A 12,303-nucleotide genomic window follows, 5' to 3' on the forward strand; every position below is an offset into this window, starting at 1 on the left:
AGCAAATGCCTTATTTTTCTTGTTCTTTTCCACATCCGCTCCTAAAAAAAGCATATGAACATCACCAGTTGTCTCCAGGAGACCTTATCGCCAGTCAGCACTTTTGCTTCCTCCCACGTCAATCCAGCGCCCTTTAGTTCCGCCTAATAAAGTCGAAAGATCGTCATCGACGGTTTTCGTGGACAGCGTGACCCCGCTGGTTTGAAGAAGGGACAACTTGGGTTAAGGTTCTTATGAGGCATGCGCAGCACGTGTCCAAGCCAAGTTCACCGCCGCATCTTCAAGGCGCTCGTCATAGGAAGCTATTGCGTCCGTTCTCGGATTTCAATTATGGTTATAAAATCGAACCTCCTTATACCTAATATTCTTCTCAAGTACTTACTTTCAAAACAGAAGTTTGGTGTTTTGAGCTTTGATAAGGTGCCAAGATTTGCACCCATATAAGAGTACTGGCATTATACAAGAGTTGATGCCTGATTAACGTGTCCCTAAAATATTAATGAGCGGATACCCAGATGGAAGGAGATAAGTGAGAAGACCCAGGCTGAGATGGGAGAATGAAGTGAGGAAGGATGCGGCGCAATTTCTACAGTTGGCAAATTGGAAAACGGCGGCTGAGGACAGAGTTGCAAAGGCAAAAGTTGCAGGAGGCCAAAGCTCGATATGAGCTGTAGCGCCATTGAAGGGAGATACAAATAGCAAAAACAAAAAAGAAAAATAACTGACTAAAAATTTACAATAACATACCGCCCAGCTGAAGTCAACAGTAAAACAAAGATTCATGTCTGAAGTAAGATAAATTTTTAACCTTGCTTAAATCACGTGTACCTATTTTCAATGTTTTATAAATAACTAGTAAATCCGACAGACGAAGTCCTACCCGAACGTTTGCTTGTCTGCTGTTAGCTGGTTGAACAAATGTTTTTCCGTAAATAAGGACATAGGTCGTTTTTTTTTGTCTTTTTTGGGTTATTTATACATTCGTAATAAGGATAAGTTTTCCGTTTTATCTCCTCATGTGATAGACTAAGAAGTCTTGTTGTGCTCAAATTAAAGTCGTGCAAAAATCACTACTCTAGTGCCATAATCCATGGAGATTGTACGGGAATATGGTGTAAATGAAGAAAAGTCAGACCGTGTTTTACCCTAAGCCTTCTAAAATTATGACACTTTACTCATGCTCAATGTGAATTTAGTCATTATTTAACCGCCAACCGTGTTTTGACGTGAGCTTGATATTTAATTTAAAACCAAAATAAATGAAAAGAAAAATGCCTGATTGTGTGGTAAAAGCGTGCAAAAACTGTTCGGATAAAAGGAAAAAGATTTTTCATTTTTAAGTAGGTACCTAGGTACTTTTTTATGATTGATTCTAAAGCTAAAAATTCAAATATTGAATTTAATTAGGTACCTAGGTACTTCTTTATGGTTGAATTCTAAAACGTAAAATAATACATAAAATATAGATTTTTTTTGCAAATGTCCAACTCTGCGCTATTTACCATTATTTTGTGTAAAAATCCGTTTTTAAAAAATGTATGAAATGTTAATTAAAATTATTTGGTTTTGTCTATATTCATTTCCAGACCAATCTTTAAAGAGGCTTTATATAAATCTTCTACCATAGTTTTCAGTTCATTTATCTCTTCACTTATTATTACTTAATCGTCTGCAAAACGGAGGTGATTGAGATACTAACCATCTATTATTTATGCCTTTGCTATTCCAATTTAGCATTTTGAAAACGTATTGTATTGGATTGGACTCAAAACTTTGGTTTTGTCTAAATTGGTTTCAAGACCGATATTTCTAGAAGCTTCATATAATTAGAGTATTTCTAGAGCTTATTACACTTTTTCAAAATAATTATCACCCTTGGTCCAAGTATTTCGCTGAAACGTCTTTTTATTGTTCGATCAGAAGTTTGTCAATGCTTCTTTTAGGTGAAATTATCTCGCAGCTAGTATTTTTGTGCTCTGAAACAATTGTTAAGTCAAATATGTAGAAAAGCACCGAAATATGCTACTTTGTAATTATTTCAGCGAAGTTATGAGAGGCTTAATAATGAATGCTGCACAACCCCTTCAGCCAATTACTCTACAGATTACAGAGGATTGAAACGAAACAAAGTACACATCTCTGAAAAAATAAGAATAAACCAGTAATTTTTTTGTAGTAAATACTTAAAAACTCAAAAAAATACCTTATTTAACATAAAGTTTTTTAATGTTAAAAATCTTTAAAAAAATTTACCCTTTGTCTTTAATTTACCAAAATAATTTGTAAATCATTTTATAATAATGCGTATTTGTTTTTTAAACATTAAACAAGGAATTTAATTTATCAGGGCTACAAAGACGAGGCATGGGGTTGGATTAATAATTCAACCTCCGAAACATGTAACCAATCCCATAAGGGTGGAAAAAAAGTAAAGACGAAAAGAAAATGAAACCTTACTTTGAATACTTTTTTAAATCTTTTTTTTTTTTTCAAATTAGATTTTCAGTAAATTAAATAATTATATAACAGGGTCAAGGGATAATACACTGTATACTAGAAAGATTGAACTATTTAGGATATTTAGTTAAAGGTGTAAGGATTCTTTTATGTATATATATTTTATTTTATTTAATTCAACAGACAATTAATTTGACTAAAAAAAAGGACCGAAATCTTGTTACAAAAAATTATCAAATATTATCAGATTGGGCGAAGAAACAGGTTTTTCGTATTTTTTTAAGAAACTCATTTTGTTCATTTTGATAAAAACGGAAGTTTTTTAAATTTTCATTTGACTTGCGTTCTCCGTATTATAAATGCGCTTTCTTGCGTAGTGGTTGATGCGTTTACTTACCATTCTTGAGGTCATGGGTTCGATTCCTGGTAGTGTGCAGAGAAAAATCAATTTCACAAGTTTTTTGAACAACAATGTTTCATTCTTTCTGTACTGACACCTGTAGCGTAATACTGATGGCCTTACTTTCATGAAACAAGTGATCAAAATACGCTGTGATTGGTGATTTGGTTAACCAATGCATAGCCCCATGCATCACTAGGTACGGAAAGAGGATGATGACAAAATCTTTTTTTTAGTGCAATTTGATTTTTATTCAAATATAAATTTGACCTTATAATTAGAAATCATACACTGATTTGAGTCTACTGAACACTTTATTTTATTTTTAAAAATATGAACATAAAAAAATAAAAACTTCGTGACAATTGTTTCGCCTTATAAGGGCATTTTCAAACGAATGTGAAGATTATTTGGATTGAATGTCCTTATATCGTTATATAATTCAAGGTACTTAAGTAGAAAATAATAATAATCTTATGAACTATAGCATGTACATTAATCATAATTGAGGGAAAAACCAATGGTTAAGGGTGAGGCTAAGTGATTAATATGGAGTTCTCCAAAATAAACACCAAATCAATCAATAAAAATTTGACTGTGTGTTTATTTATTTATTTTTTATTTATTTATTTATTTTTTACATATTTATTACAGCAATTTACTAGTAATTATTTATACAACAAATTAATTAAGTAGTAAAAGTAAACATATATATTTTTTTACTTTTGCTGTTGGTTCCTCTAAGCTGCCCAACTACGTAACTAGGGATGGCTTCCCCGTTCTAAGGCAGTAAATAATGTATTTTATAATAATATTAAAAAGTAATTACAGTTTTATCGTTATGTGTGCTTTTTCAGTCTAAAAAGTAAACAATATATTACATATACATAAACGTTTTTGATCTAATTACAAACGTTTTACTATGTTACTACCTGTATATGCCACAAAGACAAATTGTTTGGCCGAATACATTAATTTTAATATTGAATATGTAATCTGATTCGTAATATTCCCTATAATTTAGTAGGATAGTACATTCTTGCAGCCCCTTTATTAATGAACGTTGAAAGCTTTTAATGTGATTGCATTTAAATTTTAAGGCTTTCATTGTTCTGCTATTTAACATGTAAAATGAAAACTTGGAAAATCGATAGATGAATGGCCAATGTTCTAGCTAAAAGCTGTTTACGAGTATATTAATGTGCTTTTAGGTAAAAATAAATGACAATGCTTTGTTATTTATTTGTGTAATTTTATATTTTAATTTTATTGTTGTACACTAAAATGCCTTTTATCATCATAAATATAAACATTTAATATAAAAGTGTTTTATTACACAAATGAAACTGAAATGTTCACGGCTAAATGATCAGACAGAGAGTCTCGTGAAAAAAAAACTGACGCATTCGTGAAAGCCTAGGTGTCACAGATAACAGTGAAATGTAGGAAAGGCAGTTGAGATGGTTGTTCACTTTGGACGCAGAACATCCGGTCAACCAGCCGTTCTCCACGGATTTTCCTTGAAAAACAACCAGAAAAAGACTAAGTAATTTGTGCGTAAAGCAAAGCGATAAGCATCTGGTTGCATCTGCAACGGCATGGCCTGAGGGGACGTTGTCCAGGACAGGAGGACCTACAGCCTGAGGATGAGGGTAGCCAACTCTAACAGTCTTTTCAAAGCTTTTTGTCCAGTCTTGTCTTGTCCAGTTTTGGGACAGTCTGTAAGCATTTGGATATACTCAAACATTGTTACGTTGAAATTCCACTAAACGCTTGCAAAATGAACCATATTGAACCCACAATAAAGCCTAATTTGTAAAAGATCATGAGAGTCGACTTACGCTCTTAATATTTGTACGTAACCAGCCATTAACCCTTTCAGTGCCATAGAACGGATGAGCGAACAACCCACTAAATGGGGTGTCGCTCGTTTAGCAGACGAAACGATTTAATAAACACGTAATTATGGACGGAACGGGTTAAGCAAGTCTATGAAGGGGAGCGAAGGAAATAATTAACGTTTCAGGAAACAATAATAACTTTCTTCTGAATAGCGTGTTATTATATTTTGAACTGTCTTGATCTACAAGATGATATTGATTCTTTTTATTACGGGTGCGAAAAAAAATACCTTCAATAAAATATCAATAGTAAATGGCGTATTGGACGTCCCGGTATTAACTAGTGTTATCAGCTTAAAAGTACCAGTTCGAAATACTCGGCAGCTAAAGTTATTTTTTGAATCTCCTGGCTGTCACAATTATTATTACAATTCACCAATACCTAGACTACACTGGCTAGGTAACGAGTATGGTGAAGGTGATATATTTCGTCTGTCTTTATATAAATATAGGTTAAGTATTCAAAAGGTCATAAATTAATTTGTATAAAATTTCTTAATATTGTTCTTTATTTACTTTTTTTTTCACTTGTATCTCTATAATAACGTATAAACGTATATGTATGTATGTGTATAAGTGTATGTTTTAATATGTAAATTTATTAAATATTTTTCTATGTACCCTATACCTATGTTGGTACATTTCCTTATTTTTACTTATTATTGTATCTTTTAGTTTTTCTTATGTTATCTTTAATTTTACTTATGTTTTACTGCTGCTCTTGAATGTTATTTCTAATATATGTAACAGCCCGTAGGGCGTGTAAATTAATAAATAAATAAATCAACAAACGCAAAATAATTTCTTACAGTAGATCTAAAATTAAATATTACCTTCGATTATAAACTAATTACCAAATTCTTTCCGTTTTAACTTTATTAAGAGATCTCTGGGTGATTCTAGGCAGTTTACAACGGAGTCCTGGTCCCGTCCCTGATGTATGGGAGCAAAGTGTGGACTTGGAAAAACTGGGATGAAAGAAGGCTGAATGCTGTCGAAATGCGATATCTCAGGCGAATGTGTGGTAAAACTATGTACGATAGGTGCACAAATTTTGAGATCCGTACATTACGTAAGGCTGAGACAAGCATTATCGACAACATCAAGAAAGGAGCTCTGCGCTGGTTTGGACATGCAGAACGAATGGACAGCGAACGAACGGCTAAGAATATTTTCAATGCGAATGTTGATGGATGCAGAAAACGAGGAAGACCGAGAAAGACATGGCATGACCAAATCCAACAAAGACTTAAATATGGACGTGTCAAAATTTGGAATAATCGGCGCGCGTGCATGAGAAGATGTCTGAATATAGAAGAAGCGAGATCTGTATGCAAAGATAGAATGTTGTGGCGTTCTATCCTCTCTGCCTACCCTTACGGGGAAACGGCATGATGGTTTGTTTGTTTTGAGTGATTCTTGACAACACACTTAATTTTCATGAAGACATTGACTATATCATTGACAAATCTCTTAAATTATTTTGATTTGTTAATAGAGTTACATCCAATTTTGAAAAAATATTTACCCCTAAAACACTTTTCTGCTCATTGGTTCGTCCCATTCTTGAATACGCCTCCGTAATATGGTCTTCTTCGTAAGTTTCTCATAAAAATCGCATCGAATTGATTCAGCATAAATTTATTTAAAAAATTGCGTACAAACTAGGAATCACAAGAGATCACTATAACTATACTGGCATAGAAGTTTTCCTGAATATATCCAGTCTCTCACAACGTCGATTTAATGCAGATTTAATTTGCATGTTTAAGATACTTAATAGTTTATTTGATGTTCCGACTATTCTCCAACAAATATCTCTTAATGTTTCTTCACGTAGGCTCAGAAATAATGAATTTCTGTTCCTCGGTCATCATAAGACTAATTATGGTTTCCGCGCGCTTCTACTCAGAATGATTAGATTTGTAAATGAAAATCAAGATGTAATTTCTGTTGATTGTAAATTGTTTTTTGAAATAAGATTTCTTTAAATTGGACATTGTCCGTAAATTTGTTAAATAAAAATAAATTAAAAATAAAAATAAATGCGTATTTTTGAATTTATGCGTTTTTCAACAGAGATTGAGAATTTATGAATATCATTATTATTTTATTATTGTTATCAAAAACATTTTTCACTTTGTGGTATGACATTCTACACTTATTTGTTTATACATTTGTATAAACCACTTAATTTTTTTAAAATTACACTTCGACCGTTTTCTAGGTTACTACCTCATCGTCATGAATTTAACTAACTTATAATTATACGCGTTGCTATTTATATAATAAAATATTGTATGAAAGAGACAGAAAATTGAAAGAAAGAGAGAAAAAGAAGATAAAATAAATCATAACGGGAATAGTTTTAAAAGAGGACTCGAAGTTAAATTTAATTGATTATTTATTATTTGAAGTTTTTGATTAATGGCTTTACTAATTTCTAATCGTTCTAAATTATCTAAACGAAAACCATTTTTATTGACATGCAAAATTTCTACACACTATTAATATTAATTAACCTATTATTATTATTAATTATTAAATAACATCATTATTATTATTAATTTACGAGTGCACTAGAACCACTTTTTACACGCGATATACGTTTCACACAGTGCCGAATAAAAAAAAAACCACTGTGTTTCTTGTATAAAAATCTGTTCAGAATTGAAAAAAAAAATAATTCATTAATGTTATTAAATATTTCTATTTAACACTTACCGACTTTTCTATGTCTACCGGTTTCGAGACGTGCCCGTTTCTTAATCAGGAAACATTGACATGCAAAACCTTCTATTCATCTTCACCTTAGTTGTTGCGCAAAAATATAAAAACCAACATGCCATGTATTTTAATAAGCAACCCTTAAATGCACTGAATTGGTTTATCTAAGGGATAATTTATAAAAAAATCGTCAAAAATTGCCCAAAAAGTTGAAATATTTGGGTTAAAAAAAAACTTAATGCTAGTTGAAAGAAAAATATATTTGAAGGTATTAGAAGCAAATTTAGAAATCTCCATTGAAAGAGTTACTGAGATATTTGCGAAAAACTTTGAAAATAGTAAACCTGTTGTTATTTAACAAATTACAACAGGGATGGAGAATACCTTAAATAAGGGGATATGGAAGTCTAGACATTTACAGGGCTTATGACCTGTCACTGGCTGGTTTAAGTGGCCACTTTACACACCGTGTAATATTCACCACTTTGCTTATGTTTGAACATCCATATTTCTTCAATTCTTCCATCTGTTGATTTTAGTGAAGTTAAAGAGCTGAAAGTTATTTGTTAACATTTTGTAAAAACTTATATAAAAATTAATGTTTTCTTTTCTTTGTTTCAGATTCAGCCACCAAAACAAATCTCTACAAACTAGAACACAAAATGAGCGCCAGTGATTGTAATACTTTATTTTACTAAACATTGAACCTACACGTAAAAAAATGATAAAATAGAAAAAAAACGCATTGAAAATGAGTTTCGTTTTGTATTAAAACGCATTTTTATTTCTTAATCATGTTTTCGGCTCAAAGACTGGAAAGGGGTAGAAACAAATTTTGGTGCAATAGGGGTGGATGGTGTCTTCTTCTTCTATTAGTGTTTACTTTTTTAATAAAGGGTAAGTACATATAAACAATTCATAGATTTATTTATTGTGTAAACATAAGATACGTACTAGAATTCCTTATAGACCGTACACCCGTTTATTTTTGACGATGTCAGTAATTATGTATTTATTTGTATGTTCATTATTATATTTTTGTACATTTTACATTATTTTATTATAATTTTTTTTCTTTTTTATTCTTTAAATTTTAATTTATCTTGTTTCTATTTACTTTATTTTTATAATTGTAAATAAGAATATGTATTTTTATTTTATTTGCAACTTCTAAGTGCCTTACAATTGTTAATTGCTTTAATTTTGTGTACTTAATGAATAGCTTACACCACTGTGGAAAATTTTTATTGACTGTTTTCACAATTTTCGTGCTAATATATTCTTATTTTCTGTATACAATATATGTAAAAACTGTTGTTTTTTTCCCAAAGAAAAATAAATGAACTATTTATTTATTTCAACGGCTTACGCCTTTGACAAATTATTAAATAAGATTGAAAAACAAATATAATAAAACAAAACACTTGAATACAGTATAAAAAATGTAGATACATGAAACAAAATCAGCAGAAAATAAGGAAATAATGAAGAAAAATTAAATAAGAAATCATAACAAAGATATGCAGCAAATTAACAAAGAATAAAGGGTTCAAATAAAAAAGAATTGAAGTCACAGAGGCGATGTATCATATCATAAACAGTCAAACAAGAATAACACTTAGTACATTTTTATAATTTAGAAAAAAAGTTATTAAAAAGTTATGATTTTAATTGTTATAAAAATAAATTAAATAAATCTAAGTTTCCATGTTTGTTTGTTAACATGTGGAACCGTGGAATAGGTGAGTATTTGGCATAGTTTGAACTATGCAAATCAACAGCAAAAGAAGTATTTCGTCTCGTCCCACGCTGTCTCACATAAAAATTCATACAATTTAAAAGTTCGAGACTGTCAAGCACATTATTTAATTACTTGGAAAGCAGCACTAGATTTGAAATTTTCCTTCTTTCACTAATACATATTAATTTTAACTGCCTCATTAAACATTAATATTTAAGCTCTTTAATTGGAAATTGTGTTTGTGTATCTTGATATCTTATTTAAAATGATCAAATCCAAGTTTTTGATAGCATGGGTTTAAATATATTTAAAGTACTGTTTTATCCTTTCAGTACCTGCGTCATTCCTCAGTACACAAAGAAAAATATTCATATCTCGTTATTTTCACGACGAATCTGACCAATTTTTTGCATGCATCTAGCCAAAGATATATTCTTTAAAATTTTATATTAGTTATTTTATAACGATTGTTTTCATAATTATTTTATAATTTTAAAAAATTTTCTCAATAATTAAAAAAAAAAACATTTTTAAACCCTTTTTTTTATTTATACTTTTACATTGTTTGTATATTTTTAATACAGAAAAATGTATCACGTGCTGAGGAAAACATTTTACAAAATGTGAAACATGCCTTAAATGAATTATTTTGTTTAAATTTTAAAGATCATTTTTAAGTTTAAAAATCGGGTTGTGGTCCTGTGGCTAGTGTTTCGGACTCACGGACCAAAGGTCCGTGGTTCGAATCCCACTCTACCCCAACTCGATTCCATTTTTTAATAGTGAGTTATTTACAACTCGTTATAAATGGCCCTCAAAATTAAATATTTGGGTAAATCATAAAAACGCAAATATTTCTTTTAAAAAAAAAAAAAAAAAATGGAAAAAAATACGGATTCAGCTATGTTAACACCTTATAAATTGACTATTGTTTTTAGATTCGAATACCGATTTAATTTTAAAATAAATTTTATCATTAAAATAACTGGAGGTATAAGACTTATTCTTAATAACTTCTTGGAAGGTGAAATACAGTCTTGAAGGCTAGTTTAAGTGGTCAGTTTGTACACTATGTAAGGTTAACCGATCTGCCTGTTTAAACATTCATATTTCTTCCAATTCAACGCATGGAAAAATTGAATAAGTGGCCTCTTTACTATCTTTTCAAGCCTTTTATCATTAAATAGTAAATCAAACACAATCAATTATAAACATGTAATTATTTAAGATTGTTTAAATAACTTATTTATTCATATAAAGACACATATTAAGAAAAAAAATAACATTTCCATAATTATATGAGACCAAAAACCCTGTTTTGAGTTAGGATTCAACATAATAGAAAGTGAAAGCATGTGTATTATTAAATAATACTACAAATAAAAATAATTACATAATCATAAATTTTAAAAAACCTCTGAACAACACGCTTTATAGTACTATATATAAATCTATGTAATGTCTCGCAGCAGTTTTTTACAATGTCTCTTTCATTTCACAAAAATGGCTTTCGTTTTGGAGAACTAATAAACTTTGTTAATTCAGGATATTGAAAACTCTTGGGGCCATAAAAGAGAATTTTTTCTGACCGAAAGTCGTACGCGTTTTTGGTATTAAATAATTAAAGTTACAGGAAAACCTCGTACGAGCATTCTGCTGGGATCTCCTCTTGAAACTGCAGAACCAAAAATGTGACAATGACTCATATAAAAAAAGACTTATATCAAATGTACCTGCAAAATTTAAAATAATGCCCCCTACATATTTTATAGTTGGGGGATATCGAAGCATTACTCTTAAGTATAATAAATCATGTGTTCTGATGGAATTTATTAAATGTTAATAGGCAATCTTTATTTTTTTATAGATATAACTGCAAGTTGGGAAGAGTGGTGGACTTACGATGGAATTTCAGGTAAACTTAATTTTGTAAATAAATTAAAATAAAATATATTCATCATCATTCTTTCCCTGTTTGCACCCAGTATATATAAGTTTATATGTAAAAGATCTAGAAATTAATTGCAATAAAAAATGTATTAAAGTTCAACTGACAACGACAAACTTGTACACAGGAAACTAGATACCAAAAAAAGAAATGTTCTTAAAAAATTGATTTAAAAAATAATGATAACCAACGACAAGAATGAAGCGCTTGAAATTGAACAATCAACTACCTGAAGAAATAAAAGAAAAAAAATACGTTAAAATATCTTTTTTTTTTTTTTTTTAATAAAATAAGGAATTGCGTTTTTATAATTTACGCAAATATTTAATTTTGAGGGCCATTTTCAACGAGTTGTAAATAACTCACTATTAGAAAATGGGAATCAAGTTAGGGTAGAGTGGGATTTGAACCACGGACCTTTGATCCGTGAGTCCGAAACACTAGCCACGGGACCACAACCCGATTTAGTATTCTAATCAATTAACAAAGTATTTTATTTTTATTCTGTTCTCATGAATTTTAATATTAAATGTTATGTTTAAATTAATTTTTGAGATGGTAAGAAGTAATCTGAAAAATGAAAAATTAAATAACAGTCAGTCTGACGATGTCGGTCACGACGAAACTTGGTCACTAGTAAAAATTATCAATTAGGGCGGAATGAAAATATGTACCCATTTGCATTATTTTAATTTAATAATGCAGTTTCACCACGAAATGTCAATAAAAAAACGTAATCTAGGCTTTTAAAAAATTTGTAACAGTTTTAACCGGAAAATCAGTTATTGATACCAAAATTAATTATATAAATAAAAACCCACCTACGTAAATAATAGCGTAATTCAAAATGATCTCTCAATCACGCAAAACAGATTAAAATTATACTACTTGACACCGCAAACTTAGTATTCTCCATTGAAATTTCATTATTATTTTTTCAAAGTTTTTCTCAAATATCTCAGTAACTCAATTAATATTTAAAATGTTGCTACGAATATCCTCATGCACTGATCTTTTTTTTTTTTAAATAAAAAATACCTAGTTATAATTTATGTTTCATTATAAATAACGCATTATATATGTAAATCTCCACTAACAAGCCACAAAAAGTGGTTTGGTTAGATTTTTT

General features: G+C 30.0%; 1 protein-coding gene across 1 annotated transcript in view; it reads left to right on the plus strand.

Annotated features, from left to right (window-relative positions):
* The window catches only part of CARPA (Carbonic anhydrase-related protein A), a 142,400-nt gene that overhangs the window by 56,299 nt on the left and 73,798 nt on the right, over nt 1-12,303 (plus strand). The window contains exons 2-3 of the mRNA XM_088225273.1: nt 8,107-8,382; nt 11,094-11,141. Coding sequence (XP_088081399.1) covers nt 8,280-8,382; nt 11,094-11,141 — 151 coding nt within the window. The 5' untranslated portion in view covers nt 8,107-8,279. The remainder of the gene's footprint in view (nt 1-8,106; nt 8,383-11,093; nt 11,142-12,303) is intronic.

Source organism: Micrasema longulum, unplaced genomic scaffold (genome assembly GCF_059751315.1).
Source record: "Micrasema longulum isolate JH-2025_06_02 unplaced genomic scaffold, ASM5975131v1 h1tg000340l, whole genome shotgun sequence".
NCBI lineage: Eukaryota > Metazoa > Arthropoda > Insecta > Trichoptera > Brachycentridae > Micrasema > Micrasema longulum.